We start from the raw sequence: 21,625 nt of genomic DNA, 5'->3' as shown, positions 1-21,625 counted from the left end.
GTGATGTTGAGCATCTTTTCATGTGTTTGTTAGCCATCTGTATGTCTTCTTTGGAGAAATGTCTATTTAGATCTTTGGCCCATTTTTTGATTGGGTCATTTATTTTTCTGGAGTTGAGCTGTAGGAGTTGCTTGTATATTTTTGAGATTAGTTGTTTGTCAGTTGCTTCATTTGCTATTATTTTCTCCCATTCTGAAGGCTGTCTTTTCACCTTGCTAATAGTTTCCTTTGATGTGCAGAAGCTTTTAAGTTTAATTAGGTCCCATTTGTTTATTTTTACTTTTATTTCCAATATTCTGGGAGGTGGATCATAGAGGATCCTGCTGTGATGTATGTCAGAGAGTGTTTTGCCTATGTTCTCCTCTAGGAGTTTTATAGTTTCTGGTCTTACGTTGAGATCTTTAATCCATTTTGAGTTTATTTTTGTATATGGTGTTAGAAAGTGTTCTAGTTTCATTCTTTTACAAGTGGTTGACCAGATTTCCCAGCACCACTTGTTAAAGAGATTGTCTTTAATCCATTGTATATTCTTGCCTCCTTTGTCAAAGATAAGGTGTCCATATGTGCGTGGATTTATCTCTGGGCTTTCTATTTTGTTCCATTGATCTATATTTCTGTCTTTGTGCCAGTACCATACTGTCTTGATAATTGTGGCTTTGTAGTAGAGCCTGAAGTCAGGTAGGTTGATTCCTCCAGTTCCATTTTTCTTTCTCAAGATCGCTTTGGCTATTCGAGGTTTTTTGTATTTCCATACAAATTGTGAAATTATTTGTTCTCAGCTTCTTTTTTTGATTCCTCAGAGAGGGCATTCATCCCTTGCTTTCTCTAAGAGTCCCTCTGGGTGATGGGTGTTTAGTGACCCTGAAAAAATTCAACCAATCTCTTGCAAGGATGAGAATCAGATGGGACGTAAGGATCCAGGGTCTCTACGATTTCTGCCACTGGAAATTGTTGACCTCCAGAGATTTTTTTCTTTTAAGTAAAAGGGAGATGCACCATTCATCCACTGTGAGAATAGGGGTCTAATACCTAACTAACTACCTCAATCACAAATCCACACACACCAACTAAGGCACCCCCAGGGGGACAGACACACTTTGGCAATGAGGCCCCTTCAGAGGCCCAGGGTGTAAACAGCTGCACAGAGGGCTGTGTGCTGTGGAGTCAGCACCTCAGGAGGTGGGAGGGGGCAGTGGGCAGAGAAGGAAGGAGTCTCAGGTCCTGATGGATCAGAAGAAGGAAGATGGGGAGAGGTGGTCAGGACACAGGAGATGAGAAAACCAAGGATGACCAGAAAAGGGCCAAAAAGTAGGAAATGAAGGGAAGATGAGAGCAGCAAGAGAAAAAGTCAAAACAATGTGTGGGCAACCAAAGAAAGCAGGAAGAAGACGGAGAAGGGGAGAAGGAAACAGAAAAGAGAGTGAGATGAAGGGGGAAGGATGTGAGGAGGGAGAGAGGGAGCCAAGAAGAGGACATCAGAACTCTGTAAAGATACTTCCTATGAGCAGAGGGGATCAGGAGACCCTGGGCAGAGCCTTAGTCTCCACAGAAAACTGGCGGGCCCAGTACCCCAGTTCGGTCACATAAACCAGCAGGTTGGCAGCTGTCAGGATGGCCACAGCCAGGCGCTGGTCCCAGGCGCACATGTCGTAGGCGAGCTTGTCCTTGCAGTCTTCATCACTAGACCGCTGAGGATGCCCGCCGAACTCCTCGTTGAACTGGTAGAGCAGCCAGAGGACCAGAGCACTGATATAGAGGAGGACGGAGAGCAGGCTGAGCACAAGCTGGAAGAGGGGGAAGGGCCCAGGCAGCTTGTATTCCCATTGTTCCAGGTTCAGCAGGATGGCCAGGGCTGCTGGGATGAAGCAGATGGAGTACACGGCCACACACCACTCCAGGGCCGGCTGGTGCAGGTACAGGGAGGTGTTGCTGATGAAGGCGAAGATGATGCCGGCCATGAAGGTCTCCAGCACCTTCAGCAGGCCTGGCACGGTGAGCACATAGCAGGAGGTCTTGTAGATCTTGCAGCGCTCCCACATTTTGACTACTTCCATGGCATAAAACACAGACGCAATGCAGGAGAACGCAGTAACAGCGATGGCCTGGTCCCGGTGAGGACCATAAGGCAGGAACTGGACGTAGGTGAGGGAGTAGATGATGGAGGCTGAGAGACAGAGGAGGGCAGCATAGCAGGCGTAGGTGTTAGATAAGTACCAGAAGAAAGGAAACTCGGATGGGAACCTACGTAACTCAACTGTGAGGACAATGAGGGTCACCGCACAACAGAAGCACCAGATGGACATAAACCAGTTACCTACGTACCCCCTGTGAATGCCCATGTCGGCCACCAGAGAGAAGGACATGCAGGTGGAAAAAAGCTGTGGCAGGCGGAGGAACCGGCACGTGGTGTCCAAGTCGGCCAGGTATAGAGCTGCTCCTGAGTTGGACATGGTGCCGTGACGGTCAGGCAGGTCACAGTCACTGGGGTGGCAGGATCTTCTGAGTAACCACTGTAAAAAGATCCAGTTCTGGAAGTTGATTAAGAGAGATTCAGCTAGAAAGGCTCAGAGACCTATGACAGCAGAGGCTCGGGGTCTGGGGAGTTAGAACAAATGGCCCGGTTGCTTGGGGAACAGCACAGCTTCTCCTGAATGGTTCTCCCCACTCATCACTGTTGGCCTTGTCAGGATACTTGTCTTATCCCAAACCTCAGAGCTGGGTTGAGTCTGGCCTCAAACCATGAACATTGTGGATCTCTGACTGTGTGCCATTATCTATGGAGACACAGAGAAGGATGGTCCTTATCTGCAATCCAAACCCTTCGAGTCTCTCAAAATTGAAAACAAATTTTTGAAAAATTGTTCGATAACAAAATTTGACCTGAACAGACACGAGACAATTCATGATATCTATTTAATTCACTTAGTGTGAAATTTCAAATGTTCAGTTGCAGAAACACTAATGTCTGAATATAGGGTGTGTTCACACCCCAGTGGGGTGTGATGTCATGTAGAGTAGATGTACTATTTAACCTGTCTGGAGCAGATCTGACTCCAAGGGTTTCAGAAAAGGAACTGTGGATTCTACTGCTAACCCCATTTTACAGATGAGAAAACTAAGGCTGTGGAATCAAGTTCCTTCCTTGGGTGGCATGACTAGGAAGTGGGAACCCAGATAAAAATACCAAAACTGTGGATGTGAACACTTTGCTCTAAAGCCCTGCATGTGAGCAGGGCCTGTGGGTGGGAGCCCAGGACCAAAGCCTGAGGCTCCGGGACACACCTTCAGGGCCACAGCCTCCTTCCACAGCATCTGAAGACACACCTGGGACAATCTGAAGTATCCTGGCCTCTCCTCCCTGCAGCATCACTAGAAGGAGTTGCCATCTGAGGGGACACAGCCCCACCCAGAGGACGGCAGCTTCAGAGGTGAGCAGGGAGGAGCCATGGGTGAGAGCAAGGCCGTGGGGACAAGATGACGTGGGAGAAGGGACTGTTCTGAATCTGCTCCCCCCATTTTGCCTTCACATGTGACTCTTCCCCCCTGGGGAGGAGAGACTCCCCACCCAGTGTGACTCCAAAGTAGAACATCATTAAGGAACTGCAGAATAAATTAACATAATTTGGGGCCCTGAAGCTCCAAAGCTGCTATCTAGGTAGGAGTCTGGAAAGATCTAGGAGTAGTCCTACCTATGAGGAGTTTCCCGGCCTGGCAGACTGGTTAGCAGCTGCCAAGCTGGGAAGAAGGGATTGGAAATGAACAAGGATGCTGTGTCTGAGGCTGATGTGGAGTCTTTTAGGGCATCCCAGGAAGGCAGTGGGGATGGATAGATGTTTGGCCCCCTTTTAAGGGCAAGAGCTGAAAGAGGAGGCCCCTGCAGGACCCCTGGGAGGTGACAGCCCTGAGGATGCTCCCGGGACTGGGGTGGGGGTGGGGGTGGGGGAGGCAGAGTGGAGATGACTGGGGGGATACCAGGGTCCCAGTGGCCCTGAGGCAGCCCAGTAGGGGTTTTCTGACCCAGAAGGGATGCAGGCATGGAGCCAACCTTCCCCATGGAGGAGGGGCCTGGACTGGAACTGAGACAGAACAGGGGCCTGAAGGGGTTTCAGGGCTGTGACAGGGACACGTGGCCAGAGTGGCAGGGACCCTGGAGACCACGGAATTGCCCAGGTCACCTGCCCAAGACAGTCCCGCCAGCCAGGGCTGCAGTCCTGCTCACACAGGGGCTCCCCCAGTGTCCAGTGTGTTGGGGGAGTGAGGCCCCTCCCAGCCCGCCCCCTCCGCAGGGACCGTTGCCCTGTTTCCAAGGGACTATTTGCTGAGAGGCCCCCAGGGCGGAAGGGTCAGCACCCTGAGCCCCAGGCAGCTTCCTGCCATCAGGGGCCTTGTTACTTTTGCTGATAATAAACCCTGGGACAGGCTGAGGCTGGAAAGAGAAACACAGAGCAAACCTGAGAACCTCCCTGGACTCCCAAAGCTCCTTGAGCCCCAATTGCCAGTGGAGCCCTGGAGCCTGCTGGCCTCTCAGTGGGCACTGCCAGGGGTGGGGGTGGGACACTGGCTGAGAGACAGGCTGGGGTGTCACTATGACTGTTCCTGAATTTGTTCCCAATTTACTGGTAAAATGACCCTGCGATTTACACCTAAGGCTAAATAATAACTTTGGGTCCATTTAACACCACAGAAGCAGACCTTGGGGAAAGAGAGGCATGGGGGTTCCTTCTGTGTGACCCTGGGTAAGGCCTGTGCCCTCTCAGGGCCTCAGTTCCTCTAGTCTATCTGTGAGCACTGACATGGTACCACTCTCCATAGCACGTGCTACATCAGAGCACAGTCTAGATGAGGCTGAGCCCTGTCTTCCCAGCAGCCAGGCATGTGGACTGGAAGACAGTGAGCCAGGAAGGTCATGGCTGAGACAGAGGAAGGAGGAGGATGTGCCAGAAGGGCAGAGAAGGAGGAGGGGAGATGGAGACTCAGAATGACAAGGAGGCTGTGGGGCCTGGAGGAGACACTTTCGAGCTGGATGATCCTGGGCAAGTTATTCATCAGAGCTTCAGTTTCCTTGTCTGTGCAATGGGCTTAATACCTGATTTGTGTCAATTAAATGAATAAAAGCATGTGAAAGGCTCCTCAGAGGGTCTGAAACAAAACACAGTCATGCCAACTACCTGTGCCACCCCACCCCCACCCCCCACAGAGGACCCAGAAGGCCCTGGCTCCACTCTGGACACAAGTGCATGCAAGCTTGATTTGCTCCAGATCAGGGGCTACAAACCTATGTGTCTTGAAGGTGGCCCAGAGATGTGTTTGGTTTCTCTTAAGGGAGTTTTCATGAAAAGAATGTATAAAATGTGTACTATTTCTTCCCTAAGTGTTTGGTAGCTGCAGTGTTTTTATTTCACATGAAAACGCAATTTCCAGCTCCTTTTGAAGCCTCAAGTTTCTGTTTGTGCCCTACAAGAGTCTGTTTACCCAGTCCTGTAGAAGTTCTGTAATCAAATCCCACTGGCCTCCAAAGTCAGATTTGCTGGGGGTTCTCAGTCCCTCTGCCAGATCCCCAGGTTGGGAAGTCTGTTGTGGGTCCTAGAACTTTCTTAACAGTTTGAGAATTTCTTTGGTATAATTTTTCTGCAGTTTGTGGGTCATCTGCTTGGCAGCTCTATGGTGGGATTAATGGCAACCTCCTCCAAAGAGGGCTTATGCCACATGTTACATGACCCAGGTCTGCTGCAGCCAGAGCCCCTATCCCCACAGCAGGGCACTGCTGACCCATGCCTCCATAGGAGATACTCAAACACTCAAAGGCAGGTCTGGTTCAGTCTCTGTGGGGCCTCTGGGTCCTGGTGCACACAAGGTTTTGTTTGAGCCCTCTGAGCATCTCTGGTGGGTATGGGGTTTGGTTCTAAGTGTTATTTTGCTCTTCCTACTGTCTTGTTGGGGTTTCTCCCTTGCCCTTAGGTATGGGGTATCTTTTTTTGGTGGGATCCAACATTCTCCTGTTGATGGTTGTTTAGCAGCGAGTTGCAATTTTGGAGTTCTTGATGGAGAAGATGAGCACAAGTTCTTCAACTCTACCATCTTGTATTAATCTAAAAAATAGCAAGGAGAGATAAGAAAGCCTTCCTCAGTGATCATTGCAAAGAAATGCAGGAAAATAATAGAATGGGAATGACTAGAGATCTCTTCAAGAAAATTAGAGATACCAAGGGAATATTTCATGCAAAGATGGGCACAATAAAGGACAGAAATGTTATGAACCTAACAGAAGCAGAAGATATTAAGAAATGGTGGAAAGAATACACAGAAAAACTATACAAAAAAAATCTTCATGACCCAGATAACCATTATGGTGTGATCACCCACATAGAGCCAGACATCCTTGAATGTGAAGTCAAGTGGGCCTTAGAAAGCATCACTACAAATAAAGCTAGTGGGGGTGATGGAATTCCAGATGAGCTATTTCAAGTCCTAAAAGATAATTCTGTTAAAGTGCTGCACTCAATATGCCAGCAAATTTGGAAAACTCAGTAGTGGCCAAAAGGACTGAAAAAGGTCAGTTTTCATTCCAATCTCAAAGAAAGGCAATGCCAAAGAATGTTCAAACTACTGCACAATTGCAGTCATCTCACACGCTATCAAAGTAATGCTCAAAATTGTCCAAGCCCGGTTTCAACAATATGTGAACCGAGAACTTCCAGATGTTCAGGCTGGATTTTAAAAAGGCAGAGGAACCAGAGATCAAATTGCCAACATCTGTTGGATCATTGAAAAAGCAAGAGAGTTCCAGAAAAACATCTACTTCTGCTTCATTGACTACGCCAAAACCTTTGACTGTGGATCACAACAAACTGGAAAATCCTGAAAGAGATGGGAATATCAGACCACCTTACCTGCCTCTTGAGAAATCTGTATGCAGGTCAAGAAGCAACAGTTAGAACTTGTCATTGAACAATGAACTGGTTCCAAATTGGGAAAAGACTACATCAAGGCTGTATATTGTCACCCTGCTTATTTAACTTATATGCAGAATATATCATGCGAAATGCTGGGCTGGATGAAGCTGGAATCAAGATTGCCAGGAGAAATATCAATAACCTCAGATATGCAGGTGCTACCACCCTTATGTGGTGGTGTGAAAGTGAAGAAAACCAACAGAAAGTGAAGAGGAACTAAAGAGCCTCTTGATGAAAGTGTAAGAAGACGGTGAAAAGGCTGGCTTAAAACTCAACATTCAAAAAACAAAGATCATGGCATCTGGTCCCATCACTTCATGGCAAATAGACTGGGAAAATATAGAAACAGGGACAGATTTTATTTTCTTGGGCTCCAAAATCACTGCAGATGGTGACTGCAGCCATGAAATTAAAAGACACTTGCTCCTTGGAAGAAAAGCTATGACCAACCTAGACAGCATATTAAAAAAGCAGAGACATTACTTTGTCAACAAAGGTCCATCTAGTCAAATCTATGGTTTTTCCAGTAGGCATGTATGGACGTGAGAGTTGGACCATAAAGAAAGCTGACTGCCAAAGAATGAATGCTTTTGAAGTGTGGTGTTGGAGAAGACTCTTGAGAGTCCCTTGGACTGCAAGGAGATCCAACCAGTCCATCCTAAAGGAAATCAGTCCTGAATATTCGTTGGAAGGACTGATACTGAAGCTGAAACTCCAATACTTTGGCCACCTGATGAGAAGGGTTGACTAATTTGAAAAGACCCTGATGCTGGGAAAGATTGAAGGCAAGAAGAGAAGGGGATGACAGAGGATGAGATCATTGGATGGCATCACCGCCTCGACGGACATGAGTTTGAGCAAACTCCGGGAGTTGGTGATGAACAGGGAAGCCTGGTGTGCTGCAGTCCATGGAGTCACAAAGAGTCAGACATGACTGAGCGACTGAATTGAACTGAACTTGAAGCCTCAGGAGATCTGCTGTCAATGGGCTGTTTTGCCTTGCGGGGGAGGGGTGGAGCTGAGCAGATGCTCCTTTACTTTATATTGTTTTTCATTCTTATATTTGTTTAGTTTTTTATATTTTCTTCTTCTCATATATAACTGACATAAAGCAAGACTATAATCATCTCCCTTGTCCCGGTTTCCCCTCTTGGGCGTGGCCAGACTTCCTGACTGCTCAGAGGAGCATCACCCCTCCATCCAGGAAGCATCTATGTTCTCCACCTCTTGTACAGCCTTCAGCACATTTCACATGCCCTGAAATCATATTTAGACATGTGTGTACACATGCAGCTTCCCAAGTGGCTCTAGTGGTAAAGAATCCGCCTGCAATGCAAGAGATATGGGTTCCATCCCTGAGTTGTGAATATCCCCTGGAGAAGGGAATGGCAACCTATTCCAAAATTCTTGCCTGGTAAAATTTCATGGATAGAGGAGCCTGGTGAGTTACAGTCCATGTGGTTGCAAAGAGTCCAAGAAGACTCAATGACTGAATATACATATGCATACGTATATGCACATGTTTTGTGATACATAGCTGTAGATTTTTTGTTATTGTTGTTGCAATTTTATAAACATGAGATCATGTCATGAACAGGGCATCTTGCTTTTTCACCAGCCCTGACAAGTGCAAGTGGTCCTCCCCAGGGGCCTTAATCCTCTTACTTTCCTTCGCTCCTGGCTCCTGTGGGCATTTGGACTGACCACCCTTCTCTAGACTGGTGGATCCTCCCCTGTGAGTCTCAGACACTGGGGGACACAAGATATGACAAGGGGTCCTGGGATCTATGTGACCACCGGTTGGCAATCCTCTCTGTGAACTTTTTAAAAATATGAGAAAGACTCTTTTCTTCCTTTCTGGAAACTTTTTGGTTTCCTAGGGCTACTGCAACAAGTTAGCACAAGTTGCTGCTCAGTTGCTTCAGTCGTGTCCGACTCTGTGCGACCCCAGAGACGGCAGCCCCCCAGGCTCCCACATACCCGGGATTCTCCAGGCAAGAACGCTGGAGTGGGTTGCCATTTCCTTCTCCAATGCATGAAAGTGAAAAGTGAAAGTGAAGTCACTCAGTCGTGTCAGACTCTAGCGACCCCGTGGACTGCAGCCTACCAGGCTCCTCCGTCCATGGGATTTTCTAGGCAAAAGTACTGGAGTGGGGTGCCATTGCCTTCTGCACAAGTTAGGTGGCTTAAAATAACAGAGGTTTATTCTTCTCACAATCCTGGAGGCCCAAAGTGTGGAATTAAGGTGTCAGCAAGGCTGTGATGTCTGTGATGCTCCAATAGGGTCCATCCTTGCCTCCTTCAGCTTCTGGAGGCCCCTTAGCTTGTGGCCACTTAATTCTATCTCTGGCTCCACCTTCATGTGCTCATCTTCGCTCAGTTCTGTGTGTGCAACCCTCTCTGTCCTTTCTCTTACAAAGACACCTGTCACTGGACCGTGGGCCAACACTCCATCCAGGATGATTTCATCCCTAAACCCTTAACTAAATATGTCTGCAAAGACCATACTTCTAAATAGCATCACATTCTGAGGTAGACATGAATTGGGGATATTCTGCAGCCATTAAGGTTCTCTCTCATATCTTCCTGTCCTTATTTCATGGTGTCTTTTTCTAACGTGTTTATTGCATTAAGTGTATTTATTTGCTTTATCTTTTAGATTGGTGTTTGTTCACTGAACTTCTTGTGACTCACAGTGGGTCGATCCCTCATGTACCTTGTCATTAATCTGTGAGCCCCGTTTTACAGGACCCCCTTTTCCTGGGAGGATCCTGCTGCCTGGGTTGGGAGCTTCACCCAGAATAACTGCATTTGTTGCTGCTCAGGACCCTCCAGGCCAATCTCCTTTTGGGCACCAACTGTGTTAATTTCCAGGTTGGAGTTTTTGGACCTCAGAAATCATGCATATATGGGCTCAACACACAAGAAGTAAAGACGACATTTTTATTTCTCCCGTGGAGGTAGATATCAGCCTTGACTTTCCTCTTGCTGAAGGGTGGGTTTTCCTTGTCTACCCTTTGCTCCTAGGCTGCAGGCCACGTGGTCCTGGCTTTAGGGAAGTGTCTCAGCTCCAGCTCCTTACCTTGTACCACTCCAAAGTCTCATTCCTGGCCCAAGTGGGCATATAGACCAGCCTCCAGTTGGCCAGGTTCAATTCTCCATTTCTCTTTCTCTCAAACATCCAATCAATAGTCACATCAGCTCTGCCACTGAAGATTCAGAGACCCTTGAGTAAAGCATCTAATCATACAAATCCTTCCTCTCATCTGTCTTGCTAATTCTAACTTGTCCTTGATCCCAAATCACCTCCTCTAGGAAGACTTCCTGGATCCCACCAGCTCCATCTCTCATTGCTCCCAGACTGATACTTCTCAACCTTGGTCCTCTAGGAAGTTGAGATTGTGGACAGGTCATTACATTGTCCTGCATCTTATCTGATTACATCACAAGTGAGGTGGGGAGTAACAGAGGTGTTGGATGGGCCTGAACGCTGTAGAAATAAGTTGGATTTTAGCTGTAAGTGAAGATGCCTCACTGGTATTTTCTGCGGTTGGGCCACTCAGTCAGATGCCCACACTGAAAGTGTGCCTCTAGTTGTTAGGGGGAAAATGAAATGGAGGGCAGTGAAGAAGCAACACAGTATAGTGGTCGTGTGAAGCAACTGGAACATGCGTGAGTAACTGTGGGCGTGTAAAAGCTACACTCAAGGGTCTGACAGTTTCTTATACAACTAAACATAAACTACCCCATGATCCGGCAATTTCACACATAAGTATTTTCTCAACAGAAATGAAAGTTGACTCTATAAGACTTGTATGAGAATGTTGACCACAGCTTTCCCATAATAATCCCACACTGGAAGCAAACAATACGTCAATTAACTGGGGGATGAACAAACAGTAATCTGTTCAAGGGAGGTTTGCCTGGTGGCTCATCAGGAAAGAATTCACCTGCAATGCAGAAGATGCTTGCAGAAGGTACGGGTTTGATTCCTGGTCTGGGAAGATCCTTTGGACAGGGGAATGGCAATTCACTCCAGTATTCTTGCCTGGGAAACCCCATGGACAGAGGAACTCGGTGGGCCAGAGTTCATGGGGGTTGCCAAAGAGTCGGACACAACTAAACAACAAAGACATTCAAAATTAGATATCACCCACAATACAAACGAATGAACCATGTATCTACATAAACATGGATGCATCTCAAACACTGGATGCCGAGTGAAAGAAGCCAGGCACAAAAGAGTATCCACTGCAGATGCTGAAATAGGTTCAAGTAATCTATGAGGGCGTGCTGCATGGTGTGCTTCGGGCCATGGGGTCGCAAAGAGCTGGACGCGACTGAACTGAACCGAACTGAACCTATGAGGGGAAAAAGTCAGAAGCAGTTCCCTCTTGGGTGGGGGACATGGATATACTTAGAAGGGTATGAGGAAACCCTCTGAGGTGTATTTATTGCTTTTATTTTAACTGTTTGCAACACATAGCTGTTTGCATTTGCCAAAACTCATCGAACGACGCCCTTAAGATTTGTGCCTGTCGTTGTATATAAAATTTACCCAAAGGAATAAAAAAGAACCATAAACAAATGCTGAACCCCAGTTAATGCTAGCAATGCTGAAGTACTCAGGGCTGGTGAAGCACATTTGAAGCTTACTTTAGTACATTCTTAAAAAGATATATTAGTGGATGGAAAGAGAAATGGGTAAGTAGAGAGATATGTGATGGAGTAAGTACATATATTTATTGAAGAACTAGATAATGAATGTATGGGTATTCACTGTTCTTTCAAATTTGAAATTTTTCATTCCCCATATTAATCCCCAAAACACACATTTTGAACAAAAATCTAATATATTTGTTTTGGATTGATGACAATGTTAGTCACAGGAGACAAATGTGAGTAAATGGCTTCTGTGTTTTGCTTCACCAATATCCATTGTACGGAAAGCAGTCTCATAGGACTATAATAGGGTAAGATAAAGAGATTTTATAGTAACTTCATCAAGCTCAGGGTTTATTTTTTAGCTACTTCCCAAAGCAAGGTAAATGCTGACCTGTTTTAAAAACTATCTTCAGTGTTTTTTTAGTAGACAGTATCAATAATTACTCTGTAACACTATAGTTTCTTATTACTGTTTATTATAATTAAACTTTAATTGAAAGAAATAGATTCTGAACCCATGAATTTTTTGTGCATGGATTTTCTTTTGAGTGAAAATGAAAATTAAGGTGTCCTCTCATTCTGTAAAGTGTTTGATAACATTTTACAAATATGCAGTATCAAGACATGCATATGCCACCTTTTGATAATGTTTTAAATAATGGAACATTTTATAACAATCTGTAAACATTCTGTTTTTACAAATGTCCAATTTCAGTTTTTGCCCTTTCATATTACCTGATATTAAAGAGCATGGTAATATGAAAACATCCTGAGTGTACATCAGTGGGTGAATAGAATAAGAAACATATGCAGAATACTATTCAGCCCTAAAGAAGGAAAGAGATTCTGACATTAGCAGCAGCAGAGATAAACCTGGAGGACGTTACACTAAGTGGAAAGAGAGATACAGAAAAGCTAGCGAAATCTCACTTATGTGTGGAATCTAAAAAAGTCAGATTAACAGAGGCAGAATGTAGAACAATGGTTACCAGGGACAAGGTGGTGGGGAAATGGGGAGATGTTGTCAAAGGATATGACGTTTCAGTTCAATCCAGGGATACTCTGATGCTGTGGTTTGGGAAGGAAACAAGCTGGGGAAATTAAATGCTCAGAAAGGCTACCAAATATTTCTGAACATGCTTCTACTGATGACAACAGAGGTCACTGTTCCAGACAGACAGCCCAGAGAGAACCTCAGCTCCATGCTTCCTCTCTTACTCTGTTTGGTACACAATATTAGGAAACTCTACTTCTTTGGAAGATACAAGAAAGCCCCTTGGAAACTTTTCAGCTTTTCCAGCACACAACTCCCTTTGAGAATATGACTATCGCAGAAATATGCATGCACATACCCTGGAAATACTATATTCACTTACAGGGCTATATAGACCTCCTAAAATCCATCTCAGGACATCAGTGGACTCATGGCTTCAGGGTAAGAAGTGGCCTTGCAGCAGTAAGTCAGGTGATTCCTGCACTATGGGTTCCTGGTTCATACTCAGGGCTCCCCATTGGTGCCCCCCTCAAATGCCGGAGGTCCCCAGATAGACGAGAGAGTCCTCTGGAGGCAGACCAAGGAGTCTGAGTCCTGACAATGATGCCCACACTCATCTTCGTGGTCCCCTTTTCTTTCTATGACTCAGGAGTTCTGGGACCCCCATTGCAGGATCCTCAGAAGGTGACTATTGAAGCCTTTGAGGAAGGTGAAGTGCTGCTATATTCTCTGCTATTTGGATTGAACTCTTTTCAGAGAGTTGATTTTGGTCTAGGGTTTGCACCCTGAGGGGCTTCTGAACTAGGGCTCTGACAGGGGAGGGGTACTTCTCACAGGAGAAGCCAGGGGCAGAGAGGACTGAGCAGTTTATGGGAGAGAGAGAGTAGAGTCTGGCAGGGACAGGCATTCACAGTCTTGGGCACCACAAGACTCTCACTTTTTGAAACCCTCTCATTGTATATTTGTCTCTTTCTTATCTGGGAAGAATTCCCAGAGGCTTCTCTGTAAGTGAATGTTAGTCCCCTGTTTACCTCTCAACAATGGCTTTCTACTGAGTCCCAAATGCTTAATGTGGTGAAGGTAAGGAGCAGTGGCTGCGCTTTGCTGGAGCAGCCACGAAGAGATACCCCACGTCCAAGGTAAGAGAAACCCAAGTAAAATGGTAGGTGTTGCAAGAGGGCATCAGAGGGAAGACACGCTGGAACCATACTCACAGAAAACTAGTCAATCTAATCACACTAGGACCACAGCCTTGTCTAACTCAATGAAACTAAGCCATGCTGGTGGCTGGTGGGGCCACCCAAGACAGATGGGTCATGGTGGAGAGTTCTGACAGAATGTGGTCCACTGGAGAAGGGAATGGCAAACCACTTCAGTATTCTTGCCTTGAGAACCCCATGAACAGTATGAAAAGGCAAAATAATAGGATATTGAAAGAGGAACTCCCCAGGTCAGTAGGTGCCCAATATGCTACTGGAGATCAGTGGAGAAATAACTCCAGAAAGAAAGAAGGGATGGAGCCAAAGCAAAAACAATACCCAGTTGTGGATGTGACTGGTGATAGAAGCAAAGTCCGATGCTGTAAAGAGCAATATTGCATAGGAACCTGGAATGTCAGGTCCATGAATCAAGGCAAATTGGAAGTGGTGAAACAGGAGATGGCAAGAGTGCACGTCGACATTCTAGGAATCAGCGAACTCAAATGGACTGGAATGGGTGAATTTAACTCAGATGACCATTATATCTACTACTGTGGGCAGGAATCCCTCAGAAGAAATGGAGTAGACATCATGGCAACAAAAGAGTTCAAAATGCAGTACTTGGATGCAATCTCAAAAACGACAGAATGATCTCTGTTCGTTTCCAAGGCAAACCATTCAATATCACAGTAATCCAAGTCTATGCCCCAGCCAGTAACGCTGAAGAAGCTGAAGTTGAACGGTTCTATGAAGACCTACAAGACCTTTTAGAACTAACACCCAAAAAAGATGTCCTTTTCATTATAGGGGACTGGAATGCAAAAGTAGGAAGTCAAGAAACACGTGGAGTAATAGGCAAATTTGGCCTTGGAATATGGAATGAAGCAGGGCAAAGACTAATAGAGTTTTGCCAAGAAAATGCACTGGTCATAGCAAACACCCTCTTCCAACAACACAAGAGAAGACTCTACACATGGACATCACCAGGTGGTCAACATTGAAATCAGATTGATTATATTCTTTGCAGCCAAAGATGGAGAAGCTCTATACAGTCAACAAAAATAAGACCAGGAGCTGACTGTGGCTCAGATCATGAACTCCTTATTGCCAAATTCAGACTTAAATTGAAGAAAGTAGGGAAAACCACTAGACCATTTAGGAATGACCTAAATCAAATCCCTTATGATTATACAGTGGATGTGAGAAATAGATTTAAGGGACTAGATCTGATAGAGTGCCTGATGAACTATGGAATGAGGTTCATGACACTGTACAGAAGACAGGGATCAAGACCATTCCCATAGAAAAGAAATGCAAAAAAGCAAAATGGCTATCTGGGGAGGCCTTACAAATAGCTGTGAAAAGAAGAGAAGCAAAAAACAAAGGAGAAAAGGAACGATATAAACATCTGAATGCAGAGTTCCAAAGAATAGCAAGAAGAGATCAGAAAGCCTTCCTCAGCGATCAATGCAAAGAAATAGAGGATAACAACAGAATGGGAAAGACTAGGGATCTCTTCAAGAAAATTAGAGATACCCAGGGAACATTTCATGCAAAGATGGGCTCCATAAAGTACAGAAATGGTATGGACCTAACAGAAGCAGAAGATATTAAGAAGAGGTGGCAAGAATACACAGAAGAACTGTACAAAAAAGATCTTCATGAACCAGATAATCAAGATGGTGTGATCACTAACCTAGAGCCAGATATCCTGGAATGTGAAGTCAAGTGGGCTTTAGAAAGCATCACTACGAACACAGCTAGTGGAGGTGATGGAATTCCAGTTGAGCTATTTCAAATCCTGAAAGATGATGCTGTGAAAGTGCTGCACTCAATATACCAGCAAATTTGGAAAACTCAGCAGTGGCCACAGGACTGGAAAAGGTCAGTTTTCATTCCAATCCCAAAGAAAGGCAATGCCAAAGAATGGTCAAACTATCGCACAATTGCACTCATCTCACACGCTAGTAAGGTAATGCTCAAAATTCTCCTAGCCAGGCTTCAGCAATACATGAACCATAAACTTCCAGATGTTCAAGCTGGTTTTAGAAAACGCAGAGGAACCAGAGACCAATTTGCCAACATTTGCTGGATCATCAAAAAAGCAAGAGAGTTCCAGGAAAACATCTATTTCTGCTTTATTGACTATGCCAAAGCTTTTGACGGTGTGGATCACAATAAACTGTGGAAAATTCTTCAAGAGATGGGAATACCAGACCACCTGACCTGCCTCTTGAGAAATCTGTATGTAGGTCAGGAAGCAACAGTTAGAACTGGACATGGAACAACAGACTGGTTCCAAATAGGAAAAGGAGTATGTCAAGGCTGTATATTGTCACCCTGCTTATTTAACTTATATGCAGAGTACATCATGAGAAACGCTGGGCTGGAAGAAGCACAAGCTGGAATCAAGATTGCCAGGAGAAATATCAATAACCTCAGATATGCAGCTGACACCACCCCTATGGCAGAAAGTAAAGAGGAACTAAAAAGCCTCTTGATGAAAGTGAAAGAGGAGAGTGAAAGAGTTGGCTTAAAGCTCAACATTCAGAAAACAAAGATCATGGCATCTGGTCCCATCACTTCATGGGAAATAGATGGGGAAACAGTGGAAACAGTGGCAGACTTTATTTTTGGGGGCTCCAAACTCACTGCAGATGGTGACTGCAGCCATGAAATTAAAAGATGCTTACTCCTTGTAAGAAAAGTTATGACCAACCTAGATAGCATATTGGAAAGCAGAGATATTACTTTGCCAACAAAGGTCTGTCTAGTCAAGGCTATGGTTTTTCCAGTGGTCATGTATGGATGTGAGAGTTGGACTGTGAAGAAGGCTGAGCGCTGAAGAATTGATGCTTTTGAACTGTGGTGTTGGAGAAGACTCTTGAGAGTCCCTTGGACTGCAAGGAGATCCAACCAGTCCATTCTGAAGGAGATCAGCCCTGGGATTTCTTTGGAAGGAATGATGCTGAAGCTGAAACTCCAGTACTTTGGCCACCTCATGCGAAGAGTTGACCCATTGGAAAAGACTCTGGTGCTGGGAGGGATTTGGGGGCAGGAGGAGAAGGGGACGACAGAAGATGAGATGGCTGAATGGCATCATTGACTCGATGGACATGAGTTTGAGTGAACTCCAGACGTTGGTAATGGACAGGGAGGCCTGGAATGCTGCGATTCATGGTGTCGAAAAGAGTCGGACATGACTGAGCGACTGAACTGAACTGAAGGCTGTGAATGCCTGTCCCTGCCAGAGTCTTCTCTCTTGTGTGTGTCTGTCTCTGTCTCTCTCCATCATAAACATTGCTCAGAACACCCACCCTGGCTTCTCCTGCTTACTGTGAGAAGTGCCTCTCCCCCAGCACAGCCCTGGTTCAGGAGCCCCTCATTTCCTCAGGATGGTCACTCCAGATCATGGTCCACTCTCTGAAAAGGGTTTAATCCAAATATTGGAAAATACAACAGCAAGGCACCCTTGCAGAGCTTAAATTGTCGCCTTTGAGAGGGTCATACAGTGAGGTTCCCAGAACTCCCTTGTCATATCCTGTGTCCCTGTTGCCGGAAGGGGGACCCCTTCCAGGGCCCGAAACTGGGCTCTTGTCTAACACTTGGAAATGAATTGTCCGAGGAGATACATGTGCTGACAAAGCAAGGGATTGTATTGGGAAAGGGCACCAGGTGGAGAGGAGTAGGGTAAGGGAAACCAGGAGAACAGCTCTGCCGCGTGGCTCGCAGTCTCGGGTTTTATGGTGATGGGATTAGTTTCCGGATGGTCTTTGGCCAATCATTCTAATTCAGAGTCTTTCCTGATGGCGCACGCATTGCTCAGCCAAGATGGATGCTAGCGAGAGGGATTCTGGGAAGTGGACGGACACGCGGTGTCTCCTTTTGACCTTTCCTGAACTCTTCTGGTTGGCGGTGGCTTATTAGTTCCCTATTCCTTATCAGGATCTCCTGTCATAAAACAACTCATGCAAATGGTTACTATGGTGCCTGGCCAAGGTGGGCGGTTTCAATCAGTGTGCTTCCCCTAACATCCGCAGTGTCTGAGACTTGCAGGGGAGCGTCCACTGATCTAGAGAAAGGAGATCAGTGCAAACGCCCACAGGAGCCAAGAGGGAAGGAAATAAGTAAAGAAGATGGAGAGGACTAGGGCCCACGGAGAGGACCAGCTGCACGTGTCAGCGGTGGTGGAAAAGCAAGATGCTGTGTGCATGACACAGTCTCATGCTTATAAAACAGAAAAAAGATACAGATACACCCTACAAACACATGTGCATGTATGTACACACAGGTCTACATATGATATCAGAGCATGTGAAATGTGCTGAAGGCTTCACATGAGGTTGAGAACATGGATGTTTCCTGGATGGAGGGGTGGACGCTCCTGTGAGCAGGCAGGAAGCCTGGCCACGCTGAAGAGGGGAAACTCAGCACATGTTGAGATAATTATAGTCCTGCTTTATGTCAACTATACATAAGAAGAAGAAAATATAGGAAACTACACAAAGATTTTGGAGAAGACAATAGCAGCCCACTCTAGTACTCTTGCCTGGAAAATCCATGGACAGAGGAACCTGGTAGGCTGCAGTCCATGGGGTCGCTAAGAGTCGGACACGACTTCACTTTCACTTTTCACTTTCATGCATTGGAGAAGGAAATGGCAACCCACTCCAGTGTTCTTGCCTGGAGAATCCCAGGGGCGGGGAAGTCTGGTGGGCTGCCGTCTATGGGGCCGCACAGAGTCAGACACGACTGAAGCGACTTAGCAGCAGCAGCAGCAACACAAAGATATAAATGGAAAACAATATAGAGGGCATAGCCGCTGCTCATCTCCAGTCAGTCCCCCACCAAGGGAACATAGCCCAGTGATACCAGATCTCCTGAGGTTTCTAAAGGAGCAGGAAATCTGGAGTTTCGTGTGAAATTAAAACACTGCAGCTTCCAAACCCTTAGCGAAGAAACAATACTTATTCCACACCATTTCTTCCAGAAAACACTGTGAGGGAAAACTAAACACATCAGGGGACCACCTTCAGTACAAACCAATTTGTAACCCCCGATCTAGAGCAAATCAAGCTTGCGTGTACTCATGTCCAGAGTGGGGCCAGGGCCTTCTGGGTCCTCTGTGAGGGGGGCGGAGACAGGTAGCTGGCATGACTGTGTTTTGTTTCAGACCCTCTGAGGAGCCTTTCACATGCTTTTATTCATTTAACTGACACAAATCAGGTATTAAGCCCATTGCACAGATGAAGAAACTGAAGCTCTGATGAATAACTTGCCCAGGATCATGCAGCTCTAAAGTGTCTCCTCCAGGCCCCACAGCCTCCTTGTAACTCTGATGTCCATCTCCCCTCCTCCTTCTTTGCCCTTCCGGCAACTCCTCCTCCTTCCTCTGTCCCGGCCATGACTTTCTCGGCTCACTGTCTTCCAGTCCACATGCCTGGCTGCCGGGCAGGCAGAGCTCAGCCACATCCAGGCTGTGCTCTGATGGGGGCACCATGTCCAGGCTCACAGACTAGAGTGGAGGAGGGGCTTCTGGGAGACTCAGGTAAAGCTGCTGCTTTCTAAGTGGGGGAACTGAGGCCCAGAGAGGGCACAGGCCTTACCCAGGATCACACAGCAGGAACCTCATCCTGTCCTTCTCCAAGCTCTGGTTCTGTAGTGTTAAGTGGATCCAAAGTTATTATTTAGACTTAGGTGTAAATCGCAGAGTCATTTTAACAGTAAATTGGGAACAAATTCAGGAACAGTCAGAGTGACATCCCAGCCTCTCTCATGGCCCACTGGGAGGCCAGCAGGTTCCAGGGTTCCACTGACAATTGGGGCTCAAGGATCTTTGTGAGTCCAGGAAGGTTCTTGGGCTTAGCTTTGTGTTTCTCTTTCCAGCCTCAGCCTGTCCCGGGGTTTATTATCAGCAAAGGTGACAGGGCCCTGATGGCAGGAAGCTGGCTGGGGCTCAGACTGCTGGCCCTTCAGCTCTGGGGGCCTCTCAGCAAACAGGCCCTTGGAAACAGGGCAGCTGTCCCTGAGGGGGACAGCTGGGAGGGGCCTCACTCCCCCGACACACTGGATCCTGGAGGAGCCCCTGTGTGAGCAGGACTGCAGCCCTGGCTGGAGGGACTGTCTTGGGCAGGTGGCCTGGGCAATTCCATGGTTTCCAGGGTCCCTGCCACTCTGGCCATGTGTCCCTGTCACAGCTCTGAAACCTCTTCAGGTCCCTGTTCTCCTCTCTCTGTTCCAGTCCAGGCCCCTCCTCCATGGGAAGGTTGGCTCCATGCCTGCATCCCTTCTGGGTCAGAAGACCCCTACTGGGCTGCCTCAGGGCCCCTGGGACCCTGGGATACCCCCAGTCATCCCCACTCTGACCCTCACCCCCACCCCAGTCCCAGCATCCTCAGGGCTGCCCCCTCCCAGGGGTCCTGTAGGTGCCTCCTATTTCAGCTCCTTCCCTTAAAAGGGGGCTGATCATCCGTCCATCCCCACCCCCTCCCTGGGATGTCCTGAAAGGCTCCACATCAGCATCAGTCACAGCATCCTTGTTCATTTCCAGTTCCTTATTCCCAGCTTGGAAGCTGCTAACTAGTCTCACAGGCCAGGAGAATCCTCACAGGTAGGACTACTCCTAGATCTTTCCAGACTCCCAGCTGGATGGCAGATTTGGAGCTTAAGAGCCAAACATTATGTCAATTTACTCTGTGATTCCTCCAACACACTTCACCTTGGAGTCATGCTGGCGGAGAGGATTCACAACAGTCCCTGCTTCCCATGTCATCTTGTCTCCACGGCCTTGCTCTCATCCCATGGCTCCTCCCAGTTCACCCCTGAAGCTTCCGGGTGGGTCTGTTTCCCCTCAGATGGCAGCTCCTTCTAGTGATGCTGCAGGCAGGAGGGGCCGGGACACATATGTCTTCAGGTTGCTGTGGAAGGAGGCTGTGGCCCTAAAGGGGTGTTCTGAGTCCCAGAGTCCCGAGCTTTGGTCCTGGGCTCCCACCCACAGGCCCTGCTGACATGTGGGCTGTACAGCCAAATGCTCAAAGCCACAGCTTTGGCATTGTTACCTGAGTTCCCACTCCTATCCATGGAACCTCGTGGTAGACATTTGGTTCCCTGAGCCTTATTTTCTCTTTTGTCAAATGGTAAGCAGTACAATGTACAATTGCTATTCTGAAAACTTGGGGGTCAGATCTTCTCCAGAATTCAGAATTTTTCTGCTTCAGACAGGTGACATGGTGCATCTGCTGTATATGACATCACACCACTCTGGGGTCTGAAAGCACCTTGTGATCAAGCATAGTAACATTTCTGCAACTGACTTTTTGAAGTTTAACAGTAAGTGAAATAAATAAAGATCATAACTTGTCTCATGTTCATTCAGGTCAAATGTTATTATCAAACAAATTTTTAAAACTCTTTTGCATATTTCACAGCTTTGAAGGTTAGGATTATAGATAAGGACCATCCTACCCCGTGTCTCTGACAGTAATGGCAAAAAGTTCAAAGAGATAAGTAATGTCCATGGTTTGATGCCAGACCCAAGCCAGCTGTGAGCTTTGGGATAAGACAAGTCTTGTGGCAAAGTCAAGGGTGATGGGTGGGGAGAACCATTCTGGAGCAGCTGTGCTGTTACCCAAGTGTCTGGGCCGTTGGTTTCAACTCTGCAGATCCTGAGCCTCAGCTGACACTGAACCCTGAACTTTTTCTACTTGTCTGACTCAATCCACCTCCTGAGCTCCTTCAAGAAGACCACAGCCATCCTGATGTCAGTGATCCACATGACCGCGTGATCGTCCTCAGGCCTGGGCTCTGTGACCATC

General features: G+C 46.7%; 1 protein-coding gene across 1 annotated transcript; it reads right to left on the bottom strand.

Annotated features, from left to right (window-relative positions):
• Nucleotides 1–1,514: 1,514 nt before the first annotated feature.
• On the bottom strand, nucleotides 1,515–21,624 carry LOC113880092 (myeloid-associated differentiation marker-like). The gene is made up of 3 exons (XM_027522099.1): nucleotides 21,515–21,624; nucleotides 4,552–4,616; nucleotides 1,515–2,395 (listed from the first exon to the last, which is right to left on the bottom strand). The coding sequence occupies exons 1-3, from the start codon at nucleotides 21,622–21,624 to the stop codon at nucleotides 1,515–1,517; spliced, it is 1,056 nt and encodes a 351-aa protein (XP_027377900.1).
• Between the last annotated feature and the right edge of the window lies 1 nt (nucleotide 21,625).

This window comes from Bos indicus x Bos taurus, chromosome 21 (genome assembly GCF_003369695.1).
Source record: "Bos indicus x Bos taurus breed Angus x Brahman F1 hybrid chromosome 21, Bos_hybrid_MaternalHap_v2.0, whole genome shotgun sequence".
Lineage (NCBI taxonomy): Eukaryota > Metazoa > Chordata > Mammalia > Artiodactyla > Bovidae > Bos > Bos indicus x Bos taurus.
This window is presented reverse-complemented; position numbering and strand designations above follow the sequence as displayed.

Bases quoted from the DNA above. Each gene is read 5' to 3' on its own strand.
- LOC113880092 (XM_027522099.1), bottom strand. From the start codon at position 21,624: ATGGTCACAGAGCCCAGGCCTGAGGACGATCACGCGGTCATGTGGATC. The intron at 4,617-21,514 runs GTAGAAAAAGTT...TCATTTTACCAG, and splicing joins AGGTGGATTGAGTCAGACAA to TAAATTGGGAACAAATTCAG. The intron at 2,396-4,551 runs ACCCCCACCCCT...CCACGTGCCGGT, and splicing joins TGTCTCTCAGCCAGTGTCCC to TCCTCCGCCTGCCACAGCTT.